Raw genomic sequence first — 26,275 nt, 5'->3', positions numbered from 1 at the left:
ATACTTAGCAATAACATTTTTTGCTGTAATATGATGCTATATATGAACATGCTCCTGTAAATTAATGTTATACATCAGTCTTTTTCAGTCATCAATTTTGTCCCATTTCATACTTCAGCAGCCGTTTCCACACTTAAACAGTTGGTATAAACCGTTTCTCTCAGTTTGTTGAGCTACGAAATAGCCAAGCTATTACAGGATAACAAGGGCTTTTCAATTAAGCTTCACAACAAAGACTTAGCAGGGAGGTTCTCAGGCACCCTCTGCACAGTGGAATAAACCAGTTGGAGCTGGTTTGCAGCAGAAGTGTGCAAGCCCCAGTTATCCCCGTGACGACTGTTCTTGCGTCCTTAGTCGAACCTCTATCTTCTGTTAGCTGAATAAAGCCGACTGAATACTGGAAGTCATCTTTCCACGTTCCTCCTTTCATACATTCATGTCTGATGCATAAATTGCAAAAAAAGCAAAACCTCAGCAGATGTGATTATTTTCATTTATTAATTGGGAATGGGCGCACTGGGCCTGAACTCTGAAGAACATCGTGGCACAAATAAACGACATACATCTATACAAATTTCCCCCAAAAATGTTTTAACAGTAAAAATGTGTTAACAGTACACAGGACTATTAACAGCATCTGATTTATGAACTCACTTCCTTCCCTCACACATTTCACACGGAAAAAGTACGAGTTCATTTATACTCCCTATAGTACAATAAACACTATTCAAGAGATTTGGTGACTTCCTGAATATAACCAACATTCGTTTTTCCATCACATAGGCATTGCTTGTAGATGTCCTACTTTCTAACGTTACTCTTTGGCCTGATTCTTCTCTTCACGGACATCTTCAGGCTCTCCTGTTGGCACTTTAAACCTTTCCCAAGGATGCGGAGTCTCCTGGCCGGGCATCGACTTGAGCCAGTGAGCATAGTAACCTCGGAAACCATCGATTTTATCCAGGTACGTATTTCTTGATTTGTACTGGAAAAAAGGATGAAAACAAAACTGTTTACTTCAGCAATTTGTGTGTGTGATTCTCCACATGCCTGATTCTGGGTAAAGGCAGCCATATGCATTCAGTGAGACTTAAAGACAGTTGATAACTTACCCTGTCGTACTTCTGCGGATACTGAGCTACAAACTCGAGCTGCCGTATGACAACTTCCGTCGGGGCGACCTTGTTGTGCTTCATGCTTTTGAGAATCTCCTTCAAATATATGTAGTCCAGCCTTTTAGAAGCACTACTGATGAGGGCGCTGTACACATGGGCATTAGGAACGATCCCAGAAGCCTACGGTCAAAAGCATTTTTAGAAAAGTAGACTGTGGCCCATCTTTCAGAGTCCTGTTCTGTGACACTCTTGATTTTCTCAAAGATTTATTAAGGAGGACACATCACACGTCCACCATCGTCTCATGGCCTTGATGTAACCTCTGCCCATCCACAAGGAAGTCATTGAAGCACACTGACCTTCTTAATCTTAATCCACTCCATTACTGATTTGATCCCATTCTACATTATGCCTAAATAACACGCACAATGGCTGTACATTCAGCTTCGGCGATCTGGCAAAATGCAGGTGTCACCCCTGACCCAGGCACCCGAAATACACTCATCTCACCTGCATTTCAGAAAGCAGCTGCAGTCCATCTTCCTTTCTGCTGCAACCAACAGCCAGGCTACAGTAAGTCTGAAGATCGGCCGTCAAACCCTTGTCAGCCAGCCTGGGAATAAGGGCCTGAAAGGGATCGTGTACAAGGTGAGCTTCTTATAAACAAATGATGATCATCACATGTAACAATAATAATAATAATAATAATCCATCCATTTTCCAAATTGCTTATCCTTCTGGGTAGCGGGGGGTCCGGAGTCTATCTCAGAAGCTACGGGCACGAGGTGGGGAGCACATTGACCTCCTGTACATGTACATACATATACATCCTGTACATTCCTCCTGTACACGTAACCCAGGGTGAGATTCGAACCCGGGTCCCAGAGGTGTGAGGCAACAGTGCTAACAACTGCACCACCATGCCGCCCCTAATAATAATAATAATAATAATAATAATAATAAAGAATAAAAAATAATAACATAAAAAATACTACTATTACTACTACATTTAATCTGTATAGTGCTTATGTTAGATATAGGATGAACAGAACACACAGAATACCTAGGTTTACAATATGAGAACAATGCATAAAATAAATTTATAGAAGTTGGAAATATAAAATATTTCAGGTGTGTGTTCAGGTCTGCATTAAAATAAAGACAAGGGCTGCAACAGTACACAAATTCCTCCTGTACAGTTTCATTTACTATATGGAAGACACGGTAAAGCGAATAAATACATATATTTATATGGGTGAAACCTAAATTTACAAGTAGATGTTCAACAAGAAAAACATTATGCTAATTGTGATAAGGACTGGGTGATAAACTGATGAAATATTGTGATTATGATAGTGATGTAGTCAAGACCACTTACACTAAGACCACGTCATTACCAAGACCAGAGTGTATTGAGACCGAGACAAGACCAAGACCAAAGCAGGGGGAGACTGAGACAAGGCCAAGGCAGAGCTAGACCAAATCTAGATCAGAAACAGACTAATGTTTGAGTCTACATAACACAACACACTATACAATGTGGAGCATAGGCACCATCTAGGCAGTATCAGCTGAAACTAGACAGTAGCAGCTAAAATTTGTCACCGTACGATTTGAATCATGGACATTTTTTCTTAAAATTTCAATATAAATGCTTCTGTACAAATGTAACATTTTTTCAAATAAGACAGACCTTATTGATTGCTTTTGAACTTTCAAACAGGATGTTTTACACTCAATCACAATACAGAAAAATCCAGTTATAACAGACTTCAAGGGACCTGGCAAAACAGTCCGTTATATACAGAGTTTCTGTATGCCCAGAACACAACTACAGCACACCATTTACTCATGCCACACCCCAGCAGACACACTTGTGGTATAGATTATTATATTGTACATAGTAATCCAACCTTACCTGACCAGATGCGTGACTATTAATAATCCCGACTAATTATCTGCGTTGGATATTACCGGCAGGCCGCACGCCTTGTGGGTGGAGCCTGCATGTTTGTTATAGCTGAACAAAACTACAGCTAAAAGCGGCCCTGGGGACCAAATTGCTCGAAATTCCATTATATGCAAATCCGCTATATCCGATGCTTTTTCTGCATGTCCTTAAAGGCGCACGACCGGGACCAGCAGACCTCGTCCGTTATTGACGATATTCCGTTATAAGCGAGCCCACTATAACGGGATTTTACTGAACTGTACTTATCCCTTTGAACCCTATCTAGTTTTAAGTGTTTTTCTATCCTTTTGATTTTAGGCTTATTACACTGTATGTACATGAATTAGCCACATATGCTTTATGATTGTTTTCCGGACATTCTGGGCTAATCAGATGTCTCATAATTTAATGTATAAATGCTGACAGTCCCGATATTCTTATGAGGAAACATTACTTGCGCCTATTGAAATTTCTCAGTTTTTAGTTTAATCTAATATAATAATTTGCAGGCACTACAAAATATAATCTTATAAATGTTGAGATTAGAGTGTCTATGATGTGGAATGCAGGGGTTTCATTAGGGACTTTTCTATGGCTTAGTATCGTGAAAGAATATATGGTTAGTGCCAGGCGGAAATGAATATCTTTGATTTTATATGCACTTTGTTTTCAGTCTAATGTGAATAATATTAATGTTTTATCGGTGTTAGGCGTGCTTTTTAGTGAAAAATGTATTAAAATATATGCCTCCTTGAGCACAGGATTACTCTGGAATACTTTACACACAATGTTGCAATTTGGAGGACTGGATCGAGTTAGTTCTCTTGATCGCAAACATATGTAATTCATGTCTGTGCGTTATAACTATCCAAAGTTATGAGCCCGGGGTTAATGGGGGCAAAAATCACATAGTTTGCATTTGTCGGGTTCAAATGTTAAACAGATAAACATTAAGCTGTTGTGATAAACATTGGGGCGTTTTGATGAGTGGTCTTAACTGGCCTTGAAATACAACCTTAAGTCCTCTATGTCCAAGACCGCAAAAAAGTGGTCAAGAGCCAAGACTGGTCTCGAGAACTGCAACACTGGACAATGAACATTCATATCATCATCAATCTGAATATCATATCGTGATGCAGTTGTTGCAAAACTGAGTTATAATGCACGTTTTATTTACACATTATTTTTGCACTTTTTTTGTTGGCATAATTTTCACATGCTCCATAAACTATTAGAAAAACAATTTAGTCATTATTATCGGAAAACCTCAAAACCAGACATGCACATATCAGTTCCTTAACAACGTGTGCGCAACTGAGTAAATGTACTAGAAGTAACAAATGTGACCAACATAATGACAGTAACCTGCGTTTAAATCGATATTTAAAACTCGAGTGCCGATATAAAAATCACCATGTAGTGATTTAATAAGCGTATATTATAGTATTGCTGTACTCTATTATATCCAATAGGTTAATTGAATTAATGATAAATTGTTAAATAAAATGATGTTGCCATTACATTCAGTGATACTGTGGCATCTCTGGGGTAATTAAAGGGAATTATTCCTGACCTTTGCTCCGTTTAAGTCTCCTGCTCGGGCTCTTTTCCTCACTAGCGTGTTGAAGAAGGCAACGTCCAGCTTCAGGCGGTACTGCTCAGAAACGGCCAGCAGGCTCGCCTCCGCCACATCTCCCGACTCCGTCACCTCGCCCAGCAGCGTCAGCGTCTTGATGTCGGGCGTCTGGCTGTCAGAGAGCATCCTCTTCAGGAAGCCCTCCATGCCCCCCATGAGCGCCAGCCTGTCGCAGGGGTGGGCCATACTCCCCAGGGAGACCACGTTGGAATGGACACCTCCAACGTTGAGAAGGTTGGGCAAATTCTCACCAAGACACTGGATGGGAGCGGGCTGGTTGTGACAAACTCGGCTCAGTGCTGGGGAGGGGAGCTGGCCGGGGTTATCGTGCTGTCGAGACCCAGTCTGTTCACTCGGGGATGTCCCATCTAGACCCCCCCTGTCGGAGACCGCACCACCACCATGCCCCGTCGTATCACAGCCTCCTGGGTCCTCTTCCACGAAGACCTGCCTTTCGAAAGCATCCACGTCGAAATCCATCACGTGCGGTTCCAGAACTCTTTCACGCTCCCTCGACCCCCGTCCTCGCCTCGTCGCCTTGGGGTGCGACGCCCCATCATCCCTCAGCAGCAGACGGGAGGCCACATCCGGGTCGCCGATGCCACAGTCCCGGGCGGCGCGGAGGAGCAGGTTATAACTGTGCAAATTGGGTTTTATTCCACATTTCAGCATCTGGCGCCAAACCTATAAAACAAAAAATTATAAATCATGGGCTAAGAAACTGCATTCGGACATTCCGTATGCTTAAATAACACATGGAGAGGTTCAAAATGCAACCCTGACCTGTAAGGAGAGCCTGAAACCATCTTTTTTGTCTTTAATGCATCCCATCAGCAAAAAGTTGAATGTCTCATGTGTGATGATGTGGCCACCCTGCAGCATCTCCTGCAATGGTGAGTTTATAATTACAGGACATCTGGGGGACATACAAGAGACCATATTTGGGGAAATATACCAGGAGCAATGCTTCCCTCACCCGCAGTACGTGGAAACAGCCCCGGAGGTCGGAGCAGAGCGCGTGGGTCTTGAGCAGAGCGTGGTACGTGACGGTGCTCAGCCGCATGTTCTTCCTCCTGAGCTCTTGCTGAAGGCTGAGGGCCTGCTGAAGGCCGGACTCCTTCCAAGGAGACTCGGCACAGGCGTTGAACAGAGCGGTGTAGGTCGCGTCGGTGGGGACAAGACCCCGCTTCTTCATCTGTCATTATGTAGAATCATTTGTTTAGCAGATGCTTAAGTCCTACAAAGGCGAAACACACACCAACTACAGACTGAAACTGAGAAAAGGCTGTTTTTCCCTTGGTTTTAGTGTGAATTTCATAGTCTGTAATTTTCATGTTGTCTTCAAAAGCGAGGACAGTCAAACTAAGATATATTGTCACAAGATAACACAGAGCCCAAGAGACCTGATTTTGGTTCTAACTCACTTATGATAAACTGTGTTAACTGTGTTTTGCCTTTGCGGGACATTATATCACAAGCATAAAGTTGTGAAGGAACCAACTTAGGTACTAGCTCAGCTAGGCTGACCTTCCAGTGAGTGACCAGAAACAAATTAGCAAAAGATACACAAAACATTACATAACATTGTAAGGGCCTGACATTTGAAGAAGCTAGTCAGATCAAAACAACATGATTCCTGCTAAACAACTGCAAAATACAACAGTGTCCAGTGTTGCCAGGAGACCATAATGACCAAGGTTTGGTCAATCAAGATGGAAAGCAGATGAGCTAGTTTTCATGTAAAAATACTATGAACACATGCCTGGTTTCTCTTTATGGTTCTATTCATAATACTTGCTGAGGATCTTTATATTAAATATTGTCAGTTAAACTTTAAGCAGCATTATTTAGATTAGCTAGACACCTTATACTTCTCCCATGCCAAAAATTAGTTCTGTACAAAAACAACCTGGCTTTAACCCTTGATGAACAGCGGCTCAGTAACTTGAGCAGCAATATGTAGGTGTTATTTTACCAGCAGAGACTTCCACTCACATCACTGTAAAGCCTGAAAGCCTTTTTGACATAGCCGACACGACCGCAGCCCCCTATCAACACAGTGTAATTGAATTCCTCTGGATGCAGCCGCTCAACCTTCAGCATCTGCGTCTCAAACATGTCCAGTGCCTCAGCCAGCTAAATCATAGAGGGAAACAGGGGAAAAAATACACTTCAAACACTTTCATGTTCTCTCCAGTACTTCAAATTACTGAAACACAACTAATTCATACAGACCTATAATTATTATGCGATTAATTCATGGGTTTTCTGTCATCACCAGCCTGATATTGGCTATATAGGTAAAGTGAAGGTATTACCTTGTTTTTCTTTATCAGCTTCTTACACTGAAGGAAATACCAGTACTGGGTGTTTCTTCTGACTGGTCTGGGTCGCACTTCAGCTTCATCCTCTGCATTTTCACTGCTGTGCGCATAATCTTGGACTTCGGGTGACGTCTTGCGAAAAAACTTTCGGGATGAAAACTTCGAAGAGAGGGACCCAAAGCCATGTCCGGTTCCAATATTCGTGTCCTTGTCACAGACATCTGAAGGTGATAGACCCCTCTGATCCACCTTGTGATTATGGGAATTATTTTGTGAAGTGACGGATGAACTAAATCTTCTATTGTGTCCAAATACAATATTCTCCGACGTCACGGATTTAAATACTGACAAATTTCCCCCATGATTTTCCCAAGATGACCCAGTATAGTATTTGAGACTATGGTTGAGAATAGCTCTTCCGCGTATAATAAACCTTAGAGACATTCTCTTCACAGACGTAACACCTCAAAAAACACTTTGTTTTGTGTTAAAGGAAATAGTTGGTTATACAGTCTTCCTAGCATGAAAGCAATCCAGGTATCAAGAAGCAGTCAGAACTACCAGTCATCAATTGATCAGACATCAATGTTGAAATATTTATGTGGAATTTAAGCTTGCATCTTAATATGAAATCAGGCAATACACTCGCATCCAGTGCCATTCATTAAGCTGTAGAGAATTCAAGGAAATTTCAGAATAAGAAGTCCTATTCGCAATCTTGAGAAATATCCTTCGCGAAATAAGTGTCTCAAATACAGCATGGCCTTGCGCAGCAGCCATATGGGAAACACTCACGTGGTTTCCTCCGTTCTCGTGAAGGTCTGTTCTGCCCAGGCCTATTAGTAGATGCAATTTTTCAAGATTCATTAAGTTTTTCACAAACAAAGGCGGCAACAAGGAAAGTCATTCTACATTCATATTGTTCATATAATTCGAATTAAATATTGTGAATTAATTCCAAACTAATTACGTTAATTCACGAAGCGCGGCAGCATTTACTCTGGGTTCGATTAGTCTGTCCTGGAAGGTCGGAGTTCGGAGTTCAGGTCGTCGGGTCTTCGGCAGGAGGGAGAGGGATTTTCTTGTTGAAGAAAAGTGATCAGTCTCTGAAAGTAATTTATCTCATATTTGTACGAATAGCGTACGTTTCCATGTGCCTCGAGTTCAGCGGAAGCATTTTGAACGATCGCGTGTTTTTGCTCGATTAGATCCTGGTTTGTGCATAGCTGGTCTCTCACAGGTGGGAAACATGCAGGACTTAATAGCTACAGTGGATCATATCAAATTTGATCTGGAACTTGCTGTTGAGCAGCAACTGGGCGCTCAGCCTTTACCCTTCCCAGGAATGGACAGTAAGTGCAAATATTTCATCAGCTAGCCCTCCAGTCCCATAAAATTATTAGATCGCACGAAAGTGCTGGTCGCTATAGTAAGTTAACATAGAAGTGGCGCTTCTTCCGTGACATCATGCACACCGCCGCCAAGTCATGTAAACATTGATCGATTGACTCATTTTCAAATACAAAATTAGCGTATTAATAAGACCTGATTTTTGTACATCGCTTTTTGTGTAGAATATTGTTATTTAAAATGATAATGTCCTTTACTGTACTTTATCTGTACTTTCACAATACTTTCTTCCAGAATCAGGAGCGGCTGTGTGTGAATTTTTCATGAAAGCAGCCTGTTTAAAGGGTAGGTATAAAATCTCGTTTCAGTTTCGTTTCCGTTTACCGTTAATCCGGGGAGACATCAACGTAAATTTAAATCCCTACTGATTTTAACATGGTAGTTATTTGAGTGTTCTGAATTATTTATTAAAATATATATTTAATTATATCTAATGACTGTTTACTTTCTTTAATTCTGCTGTGGTGTTTGCGTCCGTTTTCTTAACATTTTCATCCCCCACTGCCTCTTGTATTTCTTGTATGTGTTCCGCTGTTTTGAAGGCGGCATGTGTCCATTCCGCCATATCAGCGGGGAGAAAACAGTGGTTTGTAAGCACTGGCTACGGGGTCTCTGTAAAAAAGGCGACCAGTGCGAGTTCCTCCATGAGTACGACATGACCAAGATGCCCGAGTGTTATTTCTACTCCAAGTTCGGTGAGTGCGCCTGCCACACATCGACAGAGCAGATCGATGCCTTTCCGGTCATCCCACAGGCTGACTGATTCTCAAACATCTTTGCAGGTGAGTGCAGTAATAAGGAATGTCCATTCTTGCACATTGACCCTGAGTCAAAGATTAAGGACTGTCCCTGGTATGACAGAGGATTCTGCAAACATGGTGAGCTGTGTACATGTTGATCTGTACTATGAATTGTAAATTACAAATGTATGTGGGGCCCTGTTCCGCATGCATAAAGGCCACCTGTTTTAAGTATATGTATTTATACTTGTTCTGACTGCTCTTACAGGTCCTGACTGCAGACACCGACACACCAGGAGAGTTATCTGTGTCAACTACCTGGTGGGCTTTTGTCCAGAAGGCCGGTCTTGCAAATTTATGCAGTGAGTGCTGTTTTTTTTTTTTTAACCCTTTCATCCAATGTTTACTTTTGCCACACCTGCATAGCTCCTGGGTTGGGGGATAGAATCCCATTTGTATGTGTGTGTTTCTGTGTGTGTGGTCCATGTATACCTTATGTTGTGGGGACATTTGGTTCCCACAATGTAATAAACATCTGTTATTTTTGACATTGTGGGGATTTTCCAGGTCTAAAGGTGATGGCATGTGATGGCCGGGATCTGCTTTGGATGCAGGAAAGTAGTGATAGATTAAGAATAACCTCAATTTTTTTAAAATCTGTGTATGCAATCAAAAAAGTAAAAATGCCATAAGTCCTGTATGTTGTTTGGTTACTTATGGTTAAGGTTGGGGCTGGGTTCAAGTTGTTATCGCTGGCATTAGAGTTTTGCCCATAGAAATGAATTGACGCTCCCCACAAAGATATGAGTACAGGTCTGTGTGTGTCTGAGAGAGACATTCATATGTTCTCTCTGTATCACATGGGTGTCTTCTGGGTTCGCTGGTTTTCTCTTGTACAGTGCGATTGTGTGCATGACACACTGGCATTTCTACTCCTTACCTAAGCAGCTTTTGATGAATAGAGAACCTAACTGTGTCAGTTATGTCCTACAGCCCACGGTTTGAGTTACCCATGGGGACCGCTGAACAGCAACCGCTACCACAGCAAGCCCAGAACCAGCAAAAGGTACGTGGTGCTCAGGTGTTACTCTGCTGATGTAGGGTGTGTAGGTGTGCATCCCTGGAGTTCCCTGCATGTACGTTCTGTGTGTTTGACGTACAAACTTTAAGATCACTTAGCGTAGAATTAGCGCAGCTCAGCTGGGGATAGATGTAGTTTCTTCTTCTTTCTCTTAGCTAAATATTCAGCCCATGAATATGAGGTCGTCCTCGTCATTGATCCAGTTAACCAATTCTAAAGTCAACACCAACCACCAACAGCAATACCAGAGGACGCCACAAGTCATTGGGGCCGTGCACTCAAACAACAACACGACTGGGCACAGAGGACCACGCCCACTGGAACAGGTCACATGTTACAAGGTAATTAGCCTCACTGGGCACGTCAGGGAGGGTCCATGCACAGCCTATTGTCTGGATTGTGAAAATATATTATGCTAAGAAGATCGTTTGATGTTCATTTCATCTACTATGCATGTGAATTAATTATATATGTACCATCTGTAATGTTATCGTTTGCTGTAAGATTCTTTTGTACAATGACACAAATTGTTTTTTTATTGCTGTATTTCATAAATGGGATTGTATTTCCAGTCTTTTCTGAGTATTTGATATCTCTATACAGCTGGATCTAAGGATTCTTTTCTTGCATATGCTGTATGTCAGGCCTGATAATTGTTTTCTTTTTCTCAGTGTGGAGAGAAGGGGCACTATGCCAACAAATGCACAAAAGGACATCTGGCCTTCCTGAGCGGACAGTGACCGTCGTGCGGATGTGCTGTCGACCCGGGATGAAGCTACAGCTCGGCCCTGGAGCGGATTTCTGGAGCGATCCTGGCCGGTTTTCACTTGCCAGCACCAGCTCTTCCCTTTTTTTAAATTTAAAAATGAGTTCAGGCTCTAATGTGTCTCAAAAGTCTCACACTGCAGGGCAACCAGCTGCCACAGCCCCTTCCTCTGCAGAGGGATGCAGAAACACAGCCTGCAGCAGACAGGCTGAATTCAACCCCGTCCTCCTTCCTTGATTTTTACGGGGAGAATTCTGTACCCGACGGTAAACCGTCAAAAACATGCGCCGGTCTCACCAGGACAAAGAAACCCTTACAGCTCCCAAAGCGTCGAAAGCAGTCTTCCGTGTCTCTGAAATGTCACCCGACTGCGAATGGCTGCAGGAATTTCTCTACCAAGATGCCAATTTCCTGGGAAGGACTGTTCAACAATAAAGGCAATCTTCAAATGAAAAGAACTTTGATTTGTGGTTTGCCGTGAAATCACCCTGTTTTTTTTATTGTCGCGGTATGTCAAGCTGTGTGGATATTACAGGTTTTTGGCTTGATTGTGTAAAGGCTAAATCAGCCTTCATGGTTTTTTGCCACCTTTGCTGCGACATTTAAAGTAGCCATCTCTTCACAGGCAGTTTGAAAGCTCTGCTCTGGTTCATTCCGTAATGACATGCTAGGTTTTATTTAAGGTTTTTCATGAAGTGTATTGAGTATCCTTTTAGGTATAAAGCTTACCTGGTGTGCAGCTGCATTTTAACTGGTGAGCAGGTTAAAAACGGATGGAAACAGTTACTACAGATGTTGGATGGCGGGACTTAAAAACAACACTTGGTTACCTGAGATTTTTTTTGCCGACATGCATTTTTGTACTCTGATTAAAACTTTATTTGCAGATGTCTGGGGTGGCTTGTTATCCATCCCAATGCGAAGGGGGATTTGAATCCATGGGATTTGTGCCCCTCCCCCCCCCCCCCCCCCCCCAGACTCAAGGTGCTCGCTAACTACATGATCACCATCTCCCCATGTTTCATTATCGATGATGGCATGTGATGGCTGAGATGCAGAAAAGTAGTTATGGCTAAATGAAGCTTCGTGAACCATTTGCTGTTTTTTTTAATCCCACTAGATGGCGCTCTTGGTTTGCCTTTGGGCATACTCGAAGCCCTTTTTTAATCGGAAAGCACCATCTCGTTGGGTCAGAAAATACAACAAATGGTTCATGAAGCCTCGTTTGGCCATCACTACACGAAATCACATAATCTATAAATGCTGGTAACGGATGGCAAGGTTCACTAATGATGGTACCAGCAGATGACGGGGACTTGGAGAAGTGTGCTCAGCTCTAGTGCGTGGTGATTGAGCAGCTACCTGCTGTTTGAGTAACCGGACAGCTTGATGCTGGTGGCAGCAGATTATCAGTCCTTATTTTCATAAAAACACCCTTCATCTCCATACTGACAAGACCAACCATCCCCCTCCACTGTGGTCATGTACTAGCATGTTAATGATCACACTATGATCTGAATATAAACAAATCCATAAATCACAAAATCACTTAATAACCTGCAGGTCAAGCACACTACCATGACCAATGAGTTCATTCTCATCATGATAGACTCAGTCATCTCAAAACAGAGCTAAATATTAACTGAATGACTCGGCGATCACCATACATAAAACGTTTAGGAAAAAATTAAGAGACCGCCCTATATTAAAAAAAAAAAGAATCAGCACTTTTTAATCCTGGTTCTACTGGCTACACTGTCAGGCTACTTCTAGGCTGAAAGTTTCTAGGACAGCAGTGCACAGGACAAGGTGAAGCAGGAGACACTGCGAATGACCAAAAATCAGCTAAGTATAGAGCAGAAGCGACTTTCTCATGCTGGAGATCATCAACTCATCTGGCAGTGCCTCGTGAATCTGATGATAACATCAAGCGACCTTCAAAAACAATGGGCGCCATTAAGTGGTGTGAAGTGCCCAGCATGGACAGTATGCATCAGGCTCCTAGAAGCAGGACTGAAATCCCATAAAGAAGCCCTCAGTTAATGAGAAACAGGGATGAGCTAGGCTACAGTTTGCAAAAAATATATATTATTCATGGATGGACACCCATCAATTGACAAATAAGTGAAACAAAAAAATTTGCTGTGGTCTATTTTTTCCAAAGCTCTATATATGTGAACTCATAACTGCAACTTGCATTTCTGTATACTTAACACACTGTTTTATTATCCTACCCCAAGAGAAGTGCCTTAATTCTCATACGGTCTGAGCCCTGTCAGGAAGCAGCCAAAAACCTTATACTGACAATTTCCCAAATTATATAAATAATTAAAAACATGCCTACTGCTTGACAGGTGATGCAGAAAACAAGTTTTGTTACTATGGTAACAGCCTGATTAGGATTCAAAGAAACATGAGAAGAATATTGTGTCGCGATGATGTACAGTTTTATCATATTTTCAGGGACACACATTTTTAACGACATTCCTGGTCAGCAAAATCGAATTAAAGTAACAGCAAACTGGTCTTGTGATCCAGGCTGTTTCCAAGGAATGCTAACTGGAACAATTCAGCCCTGTACACGGAGGCATCTGGGGTACAGGGGCACTGAAACCTATCTAAGAGTTACAGAGGAATGACTGTAATCAGAGGCGCTTATAGACACCGAGAACAGATTTGCAGTTTGGGCAGATGTGAGTGGCATTTCTCAGGCGGTTCACACAGAAAGGGATAAGGCAGCAGCCCAGTACACACCTGAAAATCAAGTAAAAAATATAAACAGACGTTTCAGTCACAGACAAACATATCACAAACAGTCACAGACAAACATATCACAAACAGTCACAGACAAACATATCACAAACAGTCACAGACAAACATATCACAAACAGTCACAAACAAACATATCACAAACAGTCACAAACAAACATATCACAAACAGTCACAGACAAACATATCACAAACAGTCACAGACAAACATATCACAGTCACAAACAAACATATCACAAACAGTCACAGACAAACATATCACAAACAGTCACAGACAAACATATCACAAACAGTCACAGACAAACATATCACAAACAGTCACAGACAAACATATCACAAACAGTCACAGACAAACATATCATCATCACATTCTTCTTACAGGCAAAAAACATGTAATGTGTCTGCATCCCGATGCTTCAGTCACATAAGACTGATCTCTAATGATTATGCCTGGTTTTTACGTGCCATGTTTTGTAACGCGACGCATTATAATATTATATATTCTGCTACATACCCACAGAATAACAGGCCCCCGCAGAAGAGGTAAGTGAGCAGCCCGGAGGAGAATTTCACTTTGGTCACAACGGTCTGATGGCAAACAGGGCAAATCACTTGGACCGGGCTGTCTGTGAAATTCACAGGTCTCCCTTAGGGGGGGGGGGGGGGGGGGGGGGTCAAGGAAGACACACGGTTATGAAGAAATACTACAATCATATAACATCATTATTTTATAAAAAGCACATTTCAAATGCTAACATACCAACAAGTGCCTGAGGGTAAGCTGGTACATTTGCCATTTTCCCTTTTAAAAGAAAAACACATATTTCATCTTTCATATTAAATACTATGTATTTAATATTGTGGGTATATAAATATGAAAATGACCAATATCAACAGGTTTTCCGGCTTTACAATGTAAAACATAACTTAATCTAGACAAATCAACAGACAAAAAAACTTGTACTTACACTCACTTGCTCGATTGTCACCGGTGTCACGAAAAATAAGGATGACTGACTCAAGCTGAGATTTAGAAATGGGCACTTGTTGTGGCCACACCCCCTAAGACCGAGGCCCAATCAGTTTTTGAAGGCATTTCCACAGAGGTTGCTCAGCATGGAAAACTTAGCAAACTCATTTTTTCTTCAGCAATCTTCCAACCCTTATTCTGGTTGGGGTTGCAGGGAGTCTTGGAGCTTATCTCAGGAAGCACAGGGGTCAAGACTGGGGTAACACCCTGGGTGAGATGCCGGTCCGTCCCAGGACTCATAGATACACTGTCATATGCGATGGGCAATTTCCCGTAACACCAATCAGGCATGAGGAGAAAATACGCTTCACATAAGGAGCACATGCAAACTCTACACACACAGAGCAGAGGTATAGGTGTTAGGTAACAGTGCTACCCACCCGTACTTCGTGACTATTGATGTTAGTTCCTTTATATGTTCCCAAATATTAAGCTGTATGATGAAATAACTCTAAAAAGAAACAGCCATTCAAAACAGCCACATTTTAATGCCCTTATAACCACAGATTAAGCACCAAAGAATGTCCCTTCATATAAACAGAATTCCAGTCACTAAAAACAGTTTGAATCCAAACCAGTCATTTGCCATTAGCAACCACCCACAGCAAAATACATCTGCTTCATTCCGCCGAGGAGATAATTCCTTATTGACTGCTAAGTTGAACAGAATTCGAGGTAATAATTTCACATTCATTCAGATTGACGATAAATACAAGATTCGATTCAGTTCAATGTTCATCAGGCTTTGATTTGTTACAATTCTCAAGACTTCCTAAGTCTGAAAACGAGCTGGTAATAATTCTGAGAAAGTTTTTTATATGCATGAAAGTGTCCAAGTGTTACTAGTGTTTCTTAATTGCCACGATCCCTAATTACACTTACTCAGGACAGTCATAGTGAGCCTAGAGCCCATCCCTAGAAGCAGGCTTTGCTGCTCTCTGACATCACAAGCGCCTGAAGACTCCCAGGACGTAGTTGCAGCTGGGACAGTAATGTGTCACGTCCTTCAGTCCGTCCCAACAGAACGGAATCAGGCAGCACCCATAGGAACAGCTGGAAGGGAGAAGGTCCACAGGGACAGTGAGAGTAAGTCTGGCTGCTTGGGACAACAACTGCCAGAAAGACGACCAAATGATCGGTGACCTTCTGTATGGTGTGAAGGTGATAAAATTGCACCCCCCTGATAAAATCACTCCTCCTGCTAGTTTCTACTTTCAATAAAAAAGAGTAATATTTGCTGAGTGGATGCAAAAATACAAAATATGTGTATGAAGACACTGGATTTGCAATCATGGATGATCCTGCAACATGCAGGATAATTTTACATAGTTAGGAGCCCCTGTAAAGAGCTGGGCCCCCTGAATCTGCACCCCAACTTCACCGAGATCATCTCTGGCAGATTGAGGTTCATGTTTTGGTTTCATCTTCCTTGTCTGGACTTCAAACCTAAATGAGCGTTCTGGTTGTTTTCAAGGTTGTGTGGCTCACCTACCCCACGATAAAGAGGCTAGCACAGAGGACCCAGGTGAGGATGCCGGAGCTGTGCTCCAGCCGGGTCACCACCACCTGCAGGCACGCTGGACACTGGATCTGCACTGGACCCTCCCCCAGAGCCTGCTCCCAGACCACGTTCTGCACAGTCACTGAGAAAAGCAACGCAACATGCGGTGTGCATGACACAGTAACAATTAAGTCAAGATAACTTGGTCAGGAATGGGGATGTATTTCATACATAACTGAGAGGTAGCAAATTCATGGCACACTGCGACAATGAATCAGGATATACAAGATTCAGAGCTCAAGATACAACACCAAAGTCTTAAACCTCCACTACACGAGATCTCAGTCTTCTAACATAGCCTATCTTCAAACACCTTTTCACAAATCACAGGTACAAGCTATAATGCAAACTAAAATAAGCTGAGTATGAGAAGAAAGCACTTACCTTGTGGTGGACTAATTACTGGGGGTGGACTGTTCACCTGTGGTGGATACGACTCTTGCATGGTCTTGGCATAGTCTGGTGGAGGTGGCACTGGGTTCGGGATGTTTGGGAGCCTCACAGCTTCTTCATATGAAGGTAGTGGAGGCAGGCCTGAAGGAAGCTCTTCTACCGGTGGTGAAGCTGTTGCCATAATGTTCTGCATGAAAAACCAATAAAAATGATTATCCATCCACTAAGTGTATGGTTACGGATGGATCTAGAACCTATCACAGGTAGCATAGGACACATGGGATGGGCAAACCCTGGACTGGATTCCAGCCCTCAACCCTTGTGAGACCCCCATCCATTTCCCATAAATGCTTATCCAGTAGAGCAGTGTTTCCCAACCCAGTCCTCAGGGAACCTCAACAAACGTGGACTGTCTGAGCATCCTCGAGAACTGTGTCGAAAAACACTGCAGTAGAGGGTTTCACTGAGTCTGGGTGGTTTTTGAAAGTAAGCTGAATATTTAGACAGAAATGGACCTGAGCACAGTCAGAGCATGAAACCTCCACACACAGAGTGGACCTGGAAGCAAACTCACTACCCTGAAGGTGGGAAGCCACACTGAGACCCCATGGCTCCTGTATGCAGATGTCAGTACGTCAAATGATCTTTTTTGAGAAAAGCTTTCAATCTGTATAAATGGCAGTTTCTGAAAATTCAGACCCAACAGCTTGTAGACCTTGTGGTGCGATGGTAGTGAGTCGGACTCTAAATCAGAAGGTTGTGTGTTTGAATCACATTGGGGTTCTACTTTTTCGGGGGGGGGCGGGCACCAGCATAGTCACATCTCTGATGGGCCCTGGAGCAAGGCCTTACACCCCCCCCCCCCCCCCCCAAAAAAAAAAAAATGCTCTACGTGTGTCAGATAAATGACTGAGCCCAAATTTTGCTCTCCCCTGTATGTGATTATGTCTGAAGGGAGAGTGAGATGGGATATGTGACAACGACAGCATTCCAATGTACCTCTACCGTCACTCCATTCATTCCACAATTTCATGGCCTTAAATACGATTTTATCGTGTACCAAGAATTTATAAAAATGTACAGCTGCATTATCATGAGTGACATTCTACTATCCCATGTTGCTGGATATGAGAACTTTTACTGTAATCAAATTTCTGATATCAGGAATTTAAGTGTAGCTAGTTATAATTGAACTGGAACTACAATTGATTTCCTAATATCAGAAATTGACATTTAACTACTTCGAATTCCAACTCCCATTGAAACGAAGAAAAACGGTTTTAATCTCACTGGTTACAGGTAAACAAAATTTCCGATATCAAGAATTGCCATTATAATTAGTTACAACTGAATTGCTGATATCTATGACATTCTAACTGAATTTGTGATATTATTTAAAGTTAAAATGGCTTGCTATAACATAGAGGTGACATAAAACCAAGAAGAGGTTAGAAGACAAACAGCCGAGACGGTGCCGCTGAGAAGAAAACAATGCGGTTTCACAAAACAAAAACGACCTCTAGCCAGAGGGCAAAGGTATTACAGGTCAATTTCACTTTCTGAAGTCGGCTAAGGTCCGCAGAGGGGCAATCGGTCTTTGTCAGACAGTGCAGACACGACAAAGACCGATTAGCAGTGGCCGTAATGAAGCTGCAAATTCATGACAGAAAAAACAGCACTGCTAAATAAAGCGACTGCATGTAGCCGAGTACATGATGACGCTCATGGAAATAGCTGCATTACGCTCATGCAGCCTAATCGTCCGGCCAAGCGGCATTTCAGGACTGGTCGAGCCGCATTGCTCAAGGAGGCGCTGGCGTGACGCAGCCGTCTTTCTGCTTTTGAAAATTAATTCAGATTAGCTACTACATACACATTAATCATACTGCTACTACAGCAAAATGACCCAAGTCAACTGTTTAGTAAAGTGGAGAAATATAGATAAATATCTGATATGTTTGGGTTCTACGTGCTATAACGCAAGTGCTATAATCTATGGCTGTAATGCAAGTTATTGGAAACATATACTTTCATCACCAGTAATATTTTAAAATATAATCTGGATCACTTAAACCTTTCACAACTTTATACGAATTTACTATGCCCTATTTGTTATCCTTGCAAAGTAAAACACATGCTTGGAATTATAATTTCTGCAGTCGATTATTACAAAGAAGCGCTGAAATTATATTTTACCTTTAGAAGTTCTCCAGGTAATTCGAGCACTTAAATTATTCAATGGTCCTTAACGCTTAAACTGATAAAAAAAAAACTAAAATTAAGTTATACAGTTTATGTAGCTTCCCATATTACCTGTTGTTAGACAAAACGACCATGTACTTCTACAGACTTCCGTTTTCTATCTCTCACATATATCATGTGATGAGACAGACCATCCCAGGTAGACACAACGAGTCGAATCAAATAATTCAGCCGATTTTTTGACAGTACTTCATCAACAGGAATTATCAACCACTGTTTACCGGGCATGAGTTAGACTTAACATAGTGGTGGATCATTAACTGAATTTCAATGCAAATATTTATGCTGTACCGTTGTTCTTAAACTTTAGGTCTGTATGTCGAATTCATTTTAGCTGAAATTATTCAATGTACGTATATCCAATATATTTTGAGTCTGGAGTGTATGAAAGTCTAGGATAAATGTTGCCCGACACAGACTATTCAAGCGGAGTACGGTACAAATGCAGCATTCTTTTTATTTCTAAAATGAAAATCACATGTTGGAGCAATGCACGTTTCCTCAGCAGTTAAAATCCTACACGTCTCCGATTATTCGGGGGTCACAACAAATGCTGTTTGTATATGAGGGGCGAAATTATTAAATAATTAAATTAAAACTAAATAATTAAAATATATAGGCCTATACTTGATTTAATATATCGATTAAAAATAATGTATATCTTTGAGAGGTAAGGAACACAGTGCATTACCGCACCCACCACACACCTCAGGGATGAGAACCCGAGTGTAGCCTTGCAATGGGTGATACTTCAGCACCACACTATGAATGGAGTGTGAGATCTTTCCAGTGGCTGGAGTGTCAATGCTGCCACCAACCCCCCAAATTTTTCCTGCTTGCAGGGCTGCACGAAGATGACCGTTTTTCAAAAATCCTTTTAAAAAACGGCAATAAAATAAATTACAAATCAGACATAATCTGTTTCAGATTAAATAACTCGAATTTATTTTTTTAACTTTAGGAGTCAAAACCCATCACTTATTTAATATAAGACCTATGAATTCAATGATGACACGGCATATGACGTTGGCACAACAATATCTGGTTTTCTTTAAAACTTAAAAGTTTGAGTTGCCTTCAAAACTCGAAAATCTAGTGCAGTATATTGCTTTGAAATTTTAAATTGTCAATTATTTTTTTTACTTTTTTACAGCGATAACAGACGGGGCTGGGGTTCGTCTCATTAAATTAACCAAAGAATGAATATTCTGAAAGAAAAACAACGGAGAGACTAAAGGAGCAATGAAAATAAACAGCAACAGGTAACGGCACATTCTGATAATTGCAATGAAATTTAGCCTTAATAAACGTCTACTCCGATAACAACGATGCTAATTTGTGCCACTAGAGGTCACTTGATTCAAAATCATGCAGGTAATTTACCTCCTTTAGTGCAGGGGTGGCAAATCTTGTCCGCAAAGGGCCGGTGTGTATGCAGGTTTTCGGGATAACCTTTAGGTCAGCTGTTCAAACCCAGGTGAGAGGAGTCTTCAGCCAATCAGTCCTCTAATTAGTGACCTAATTAGAGAGTTGCAGTGAAAACCTGCACACACACTGTCCCTTTGCGGATAAGATTGGCCACCCCTGCGTTAGTGGGTTGAGTGTTTAGACTGTCACATAAATCAACAAAACGCAACCTAAACTGGAGGTATTTTGATCTTTAACTGCAAAACTACAAGACCAGAAGATTCAGATTCATATGCTTTATTGTCATTGTTGTTTCCACAGCAACGAAATTTAAAGGTGCATCCTCTCCAGTGTCACAACATCAAAACAATAGACAAAATAATAACAATAAAACAAAATAAATCCGATAAATAAACAAACAAACAAACAGACCAGCATCATAAACCAGCATCGTACCCCATAGTTTCAAGATATTGCACGTTTCACCTATTGCACTTGAAAATAGCAGCATTAAAATTAAGCAATGATCCAACTTAGTTGTAAACACGAGACTATTGTAAACATGAAGATGCCCTAGATCAGACTGTCAGCTTAGCAACATTTAGCATGGTGATGACTGTAGGATATAAAGCTGTTTTTTAGTCTGTTAATTTTGGTTTTTATGGATCTGAAACGTCTCCCTGAAAGCAAGCGTTAAAACAGTACATGTCCAGGGTGTGATGGGTTCTGAAGCATTTTCTTAATGTTCCTGAGACAACAGGAACTGTGCAATTCTTCAAGTGAGGGGAGAGGACAGCCGACTATCTGCTGGGTGACCTGAATGACCCTGTGGAGCTACTTCCTCTGTCTTACTGTGTAGCTGGGGAATCATGCACAGTAGGCCAGGATGCTCTCTACTGTGCAGCGGTAGAAGGACACCAGCAGCTTCTCAGGGATGTTGATCGTGCTGAGAACTCTCAGGAAGTAGAGTCTCTTTTGGGTCTTCTTCACCAGTTCAGTAGTGCATGTTCCCCAGGTCAGGTCTTCCCTGATGGTGGCTCTCAAGAAGTGGAAATCTGAGACCTTCTCCACACAGTCCCCATTGATGATGAGAGACTGAATGTTGTCTACCATCTTCCTAAAGTCCACAATGAGCTCCTTGGTCTTGGTGTTGAGGAGCAAGTTGTTGTTCCTACACCACACTGTCAGCCACTCCACCTCATCCCTGTAGGTGGACCCATCCCCCCCAGAGATGAGTCTGAAGTTTATTACATTCTATACATAGGACACAAAAATATCTAACTTTGAGATGGTATTTTTGAGGTACAAATGAAGGTAAAATAGTAATGACTCATTAGTCAAATAGACCCTTATTAGACACTACAAAATCATACTCACTTCAACATAAGACTGAAAAATGTATACATTAAAAATGCAATTTTTTACTAAAGGAGTGTTTTTTTACTTTAAATTCTCAATTACAGGAAAAGCAAGCAAGTGGCAAAGCATACATTTATTGCCATAACATAAACATGGAGGTAAATTTAGAGGTAAATGAAGTGTAGTGCAAAAGTAGAGTATCCATCCATCCATCCATCCATCCATCATCTTCCGCTTACCCGAGGTCATGTCGCGGGGGCAGCAATCTCAGCAGGGAAACCCAGACTTCCCTCTCCTCAGCCACTTCATCCAGCAACTCCGGGGGAATAGCCCCTCCAGCGTGTCCTGGGTCTTCCCCGGGCCTCCTCCCAGTGGGACTTGTCCAGAACACCTCATTGGGTGTCCAGGAGGCATCCTAAGTAGATGCCCGAGCCACGTCATCTGGCTCCTCTCAATGTGGAGGAGCAGCGGCTCTACTCTGAGTCCCTCCCGAATGACCAAGCACCTCACCCTATCTTTAAAGGAGAGCCCAGCCACCCTGCGGAGGAAACTCATTTCGGCCGCTTGTACTTTCGGTAGTTCTTTCGGTCACTACCCATACCTCATGACCATATGTGAGGGCAGGAATGTAGATCGACTAGTAAAATCAAGAGCTTTGCCTTTTGGCTCAGCTCCTTCACTATGACAGACCGATGCAGCTTACTGCTGATGCCGCACTGATCCACCTGTCGACCTCCCACTCCATCCTTCCCTCACTGACCCATGTCTGCACAAAGGAAAATGTGAATCCATGTTTCTATTCATCATAAGGGGTCTTTTGAGCCACACTTCGTCTGGTTCCTCACCCAGGACCTGTTTGCCTTGGGTGACCCTACCAGGGGCATAAAGCCCCAGGCAACTAGGCACCTGGGATCAGTGGAACACGCAAACCCCTCCACCACGATAAGTGCCGGCTCCAGGAGAGGAAAAATAGAGTATCCCGTCATAAACATAACATTTTATATTCCTGAACTCACAAAATACTGTAAAGTCTTTTTAAGTTCACAAAATTATTGGAAAATCATCATATTTATATTTAGTACAATTATGTTTTTAAGTAATCTTCTTAAATTATGACATTTAATCTATTTATTTGAGTAACATTTCTATTACTCAACTTTTTCTGCCAAATATAAACTGGAAATTGAGCAATATCTCTAATATGCAAAGGGAACAGTTACTACTGTCCCCCTGACCCTGAACTGGGAGAGCATCTGCAAAATGGATATATGAACAGATGGATGCAGGGCTGGACCTAGAAATTCAAAATGTCACCTTTCCACAAAGCAGTTTCACAGAAATTACTATTCATTGTGCAATATGCAAATATGTATGCACCTATGTATGATAAATTGTCACCTGTCACTTCTGTACTTTATGTTATTGTTTACAAGTCTCTTTATAATTTATTTCTTTAATTGTATGATAACCTCGACGTATTGTTTAATGTTATATACTATTTACTTCTTTTTTATATTGTTTACATCTTGTATATATTGTTTTCTTCATCGCATCAGCTTTCGAAGTCAGTAACGTAACCTCTGTAACAAAATGACAAGTTTCGAATCTTTGAATCTACTAGAGGCATAATCATATACGAATGCTGTGCAGTACAGTAAAGCACTACGTAAGTGGTCGTGGTTGGGCAGCGGCTAATTTAAATTTCATTGGTTGTAGTCTGACGACGCCCCGTGACGCAATTTCCTGCGACATGAAAGGAGGCCCTACCCAGCACGACGACGCGGGCCGCTATTTAAGCTTTATGCGTATCTGCAACAACAACTAGCGGGGACGTCGACTTGGACAAAAGGCGTGTTGATTAGAGGCATCGTGCAATCTTGTCATATGTCGGGGAAAGTATTGCGTGGATTGTAGTCATGCGGGCGGCTGTACGTGTTAGGAGATCTGTATTTTTCCCGATGAGGAAACCATGATCGCCTCCCAGGTAGGTTGCCTGAGCCCGAAAAAGCCTCTGGGCAGGTGGTGTCCATTTGGCCGCCTCACTCTGTATCGGATTTACACTTTATTGTGTATTTGTTACGAGGAATCGGCTCTCTATTGTGTATTAATACTCATAAATTGTAGGTGCTGCGTGCTGTAGTCCAGTGCTGTGACGTTTAGTATTATAAATACGTGTATAACTGCTGCGTACTTGATTCTTTCGTATTTGGGTTATCCTCCCAAATGCTTATAAAGTCAGTGTTGCACTCTAGCCACTGAATATTTTCTTGGGGCCAAAAAAATCGGTTTGTGGATAAGGTTCTGTCTGAATGTCAACGTCAGAATATACATCTGTTATTAAATTAAATCCATTTTATCACTACTTTAAAATATGAATTATTGGATGTGAATAGCAATACAAAATCTTTTTGTGAACATTTTTGTAACGTCGAGTGATTGATATGTTTGAGGAAATATGCGTTTTAGCCACGGCGTATGTAGTATTTTGCAGATGAATCAGTACTGAAATAGACCTTTTAACCGAGACCTGTTATACTTTGTACATCATCAGTGACGCTGTTGTGGGACAGCATTTTAGGTCCCAGCTAATTATGTGGTGAAATGTTTCAGTGATGCCAATAAGGGCATGACATTGAACTGCACAAGGATTAGTTACAATAGTGTCTTAAACTTAAAAATTCTTTTCTCCGTACCTCTGGAATAATGTCATGGATTTAGAACATGAGAAGGTTGCCTTGATTTGTAAAGTGAGGATAGCTGCCCCCCCCCCCTCCAACCCTAACCCCCCCCCCATGCTGTACCAGAGACCAATTTCCCATAGTTCCCAGTGGTATGTTTCACTTAATCACCACTGCCAAGGAGGGGTGCTGTTGCGGGTGTATAAACAGTAGTCCTTAGTCCCAGTCTGTGTGACCTCGTGCTGGTCACAGTCCCTCAGACAGCTGAATCCACTTACAGTTGGGTTCTTAACACCTACAGCAAGGATTTCAATGTACATTCAGGATAAAAGCCTGAATACATGTAGATTCTTAATTGTCGTCCATTCTTAGGGTAAATGTTTTCTCTTGTATGGAATTTATTCTAAAGGTGGAGACAAGTCTACATGTAGAGTCTTTGTAGATGTGTTTGATGGGCAGTTTATAGCAGTGTTCACAGTGACGTTTGCAGGCTGATTTAATGAGCTGACTGGCGATCTCTCCCCCTCTCTCTCTCTTACACTGGCATTGCAGGAGATGTTAATGAATGAGCTATAAAAAATAACCCAGAAGGCCGGTGAGATCTCAGGGGGGGTCCCACACAAACGTCCCGCCCGCCCCAGCTCCCTGGATCACGGCGTCAGCATGTCCACGGCCATGGACCACAGCCCCACCACCGGGGTGGTGACGGTCATCGTCACCCTCATCGCCATCGCTGCCCTGGGCGCCCTGATCCTGGGCTGCTGGTGTTACTTGCACCTGCAACGCATTGGGCAGCCTGAGGACGAGGAGAGCATCGTGGGCGAGGGCGAGTCTAAGGAGCCCTTCCTGCTGGTGCAGTACTCCGCCAAAGGCCCGCGGGTGGAGCACAAGACCAAGCTGACCCCAAACGGCACTGAAACCCACAGTTAGCACGTGTGCACGAACCCCCGCGTACCACCTCCCAATCTGCAGTCCTTTCCTACTCTACATCTCCAATAAAACTGCAGTATTGATGCAAATCGAATCAATCTAAATGGCCTTCGCTCCAGAAGGAAGCAGCAAGCTTCCAAAGTAGAGGAAGCACTTAAACACTGGATCAACTCTGCCTTGAGTAATCAACACCTTTGCCGTTTTCTGTTTATAGCAATCATTTGTGTTTGGCATAGTCTGTGAAAATATGTTTAAACTATTGATACTATTGTTACCCTTTGACCGTTCTGAATATTGTACATCTCAGTAAACGTGATGGACCATCAGAAGTTTTATTCCAGTGACGAGCAGTCAGACTCCTGCCCCAGGATCTTCTTCCGAGGAGTGCCAACTAATCGTGGATGTTGTACATTTGCCTTGTATGTTGATATGATGACGATGTTGCTGTTACTGCCCTGTGTAACCTGTGCTGGCATGCAGATCATCAGGGCCCACCCCACCCCCTTCCGCACGAACGTACTGGTTTGGTTTATTAGAATGGCTGCCTTTATGAGGAAAAGTGGGAGGAGTCTCACTGGAGGAGGGAGCCTATGACTGATGTCCAGGACGATGTCGCCCTGGAGCATCCCGAAGGTCTTCAGTCCTCAGTTTGTCTGTGACCTCACCCTTGCCTGTTTAATCTCTACAGTCCTTTAAGATTCTGCACTTTTTTCCCTTTACAATTTGTAAGCTTGATTTATGAGATGAGAACTTCCTTTATTTGATTTTGTGAAGTATGTTGATTTTTTTTGATGGCTGTTTAAGGAACTGTGAAATATGCATATTCATTAATTAAATTAGTTGGGGAAAACCCTGGAATGAAA

The 26,275-nt window shown here is 42.2% G+C and overlaps 4 protein-coding genes across 7 annotated transcripts; 2 read left to right on the top strand and 2 right to left on the bottom strand.

The window, feature by feature from the left end:
• Positions 1 to 479: 479 nt before the first annotated feature.
• Positions 480 to 7,849, bottom strand: ptcd1 (pentatricopeptide repeat domain 1). The gene is made up of 8 exons (XM_049013905.1): positions 7,021 to 7,849; positions 6,698 to 6,838; positions 5,679 to 5,897; positions 5,486 to 5,587; positions 4,640 to 5,386; positions 1,626 to 1,742; positions 1,113 to 1,295; positions 480 to 985 (listed from the first exon to the last, which is right to left on the bottom strand). The coding sequence occupies exons 1-8, from the start codon at positions 7,468 to 7,470 to the stop codon at positions 815 to 817; spliced, it is 2,130 nt and encodes a 709-aa protein (XP_048869862.1). The 5' UTR covers positions 7,471 to 7,849; the 3' UTR covers positions 480 to 814.
• A 186-nt stretch (positions 7,850 to 8,035) lies between these two features.
• Positions 8,036 to 11,911, top strand: cpsf4 (cleavage and polyadenylation specific factor 4). 2 transcript variants are annotated; one of them, XM_049013907.1, is made up of 8 exons: positions 8,036 to 8,378; positions 8,671 to 8,721; positions 8,979 to 9,131; positions 9,219 to 9,314; positions 9,445 to 9,538; positions 10,170 to 10,242; positions 10,497 to 10,598; positions 10,929 to 11,911. In XM_049013907.1, exons 1-8 carry the CDS (start codon positions 8,276 to 8,278, stop codon positions 10,995 to 10,997), a joined length of 741 nt encoding a protein of 246 aa, XP_048869864.1. In that variant the 5' UTR covers positions 8,036 to 8,275; the 3' UTR covers positions 10,998 to 11,911. The 2 variants fall into 2 exon arrangements, with proteins under 2 accessions (XP_048869864.1, XP_048869863.1); XM_049013906.1 differs by having other exon boundaries at positions 8,038 to 8,378; positions 10,413 to 10,598.
• Positions 11,912 to 15,290: 3,379 nt separating this feature from the next.
• Positions 15,291 to 19,248, bottom strand: LOC125743095 (lipopolysaccharide-induced tumor necrosis factor-alpha factor homolog). 3 transcript variants are annotated; one of them, XM_049015764.1, is made up of 4 exons: positions 19,090 to 19,248; positions 16,768 to 16,963; positions 16,315 to 16,465; positions 15,291 to 15,875 (listed from the first exon to the last, which is right to left on the bottom strand). In XM_049015764.1, exons 2-4 carry the CDS (start codon positions 16,955 to 16,957, stop codon positions 15,767 to 15,769), a joined length of 450 nt encoding a protein of 149 aa, XP_048871721.1. In that variant the 5' UTR covers positions 16,958 to 16,963; positions 19,090 to 19,248; the 3' UTR covers positions 15,291 to 15,766. The 3 variants fall into 3 exon arrangements, with proteins under 3 accessions (XP_048871721.1, XP_048871720.1, XP_048871718.1); XM_049015763.1 differs by having other exon boundaries at positions 18,973 to 19,236; XM_049015761.1 differs by lacking the exon at positions 19,090 to 19,248 and having other exon boundaries at positions 16,768 to 16,969.
• A 4,296-nt stretch (positions 19,249 to 23,544) lies between these two features.
• On the top strand, positions 23,545 to 26,275 carry LOC125742458 (stannin-like). Its single transcript, XM_049014471.1, has 2 exons — positions 23,545 to 23,788; positions 25,035 to 26,275. The coding sequence occupies exon 2, from the start codon at positions 25,146 to 25,148 to the stop codon at positions 25,410 to 25,412; it is 267 nt and encodes an 88-aa protein (XP_048870428.1). The 5' UTR covers positions 23,545 to 23,788; positions 25,035 to 25,145; the 3' UTR covers positions 25,413 to 26,275.

The sequence above is a fragment of the Brienomyrus brachyistius genome, chromosome 5, assembly GCF_023856365.1.
Source record: "Brienomyrus brachyistius isolate T26 chromosome 5, BBRACH_0.4, whole genome shotgun sequence".
NCBI lineage: Eukaryota > Metazoa > Chordata > Actinopteri > Osteoglossiformes > Mormyridae > Brienomyrus > Brienomyrus brachyistius.
Note: the sequence above shows the minus strand (reverse complement) of the source record. Positions and strands in the feature narration are given on the sequence as shown.

What these genes read in the sequence shown, in the direction of transcription:
- ptcd1 (XM_049013905.1), bottom strand. Translation starts at nt 7,470, where the DNA reads ATGTCTCTAAGGTTTATTATACGCGGAAGAGCTATTCTCAACCATAGT. An exon ending in GCTGTTTCCACGTACTGCGG is followed by an intron (nt 5,588 to 5,678) that starts GTGAGGGAAGCA and finishes TCACCATTGCAG; the next exon opens with GAGATGCTGCAGGGTGGCCA. An exon ending in GAGACTTAAACGGAGCAAAG is followed by an intron (nt 1,743 to 4,639) that starts GTCAGGAATAAT and finishes GATCCCTTTCAG; the next exon opens with GCCCTTATTCCCAGGCTGGC.
- cpsf4 (XM_049013906.1), top strand. Translation starts at nt 8,276, where the DNA reads ATGCAGGACTTAATAGCTACAGTGGATCATATCAAATTTGATCTGGAA. An exon ending in TTATTTCTACTCCAAGTTCG is followed by an intron (nt 9,132 to 9,218) that starts GTGAGTGCGCCT and finishes ACATCTTTGCAG; the next exon opens with GTGAGTGCAGTAATAAGGAA. An exon ending in AACAGGTCACATGTTACAAG is followed by an intron (nt 10,599 to 10,928) that starts GTAATTAGCCTC and finishes TCTTTTTCTCAG; the next exon opens with TGTGGAGAGAAGGGGCACTA.
- LOC125743095 (XM_049015761.1), bottom strand. Translation starts at nt 16,969, where the DNA reads ATGCAGAACATTATGGCAACAGCTTCACCACCGGTAGAAGAGCTTCCT. An exon ending in AGTAATTAGTCCACCACAAG is followed by an intron (nt 16,466 to 16,767) that starts GTAAGTGCTTTC and finishes TGCTTTTCTCAG; the next exon opens with TGACTGTGCAGAACGTGGTC. An exon ending in GCTAGCCTCTTTATCGTGGG is followed by an intron (nt 15,876 to 16,314) that starts GTAGGTGAGCCA and finishes TCTCCCTTCCAG; the next exon opens with CTGTTCCTATGGGTGCTGCC.
- LOC125742458 (XM_049014471.1), top strand. Translation starts at nt 25,146, where the DNA reads ATGTCCACGGCCATGGACCACAGCCCCACCACCGGGGTGGTGACGGTC.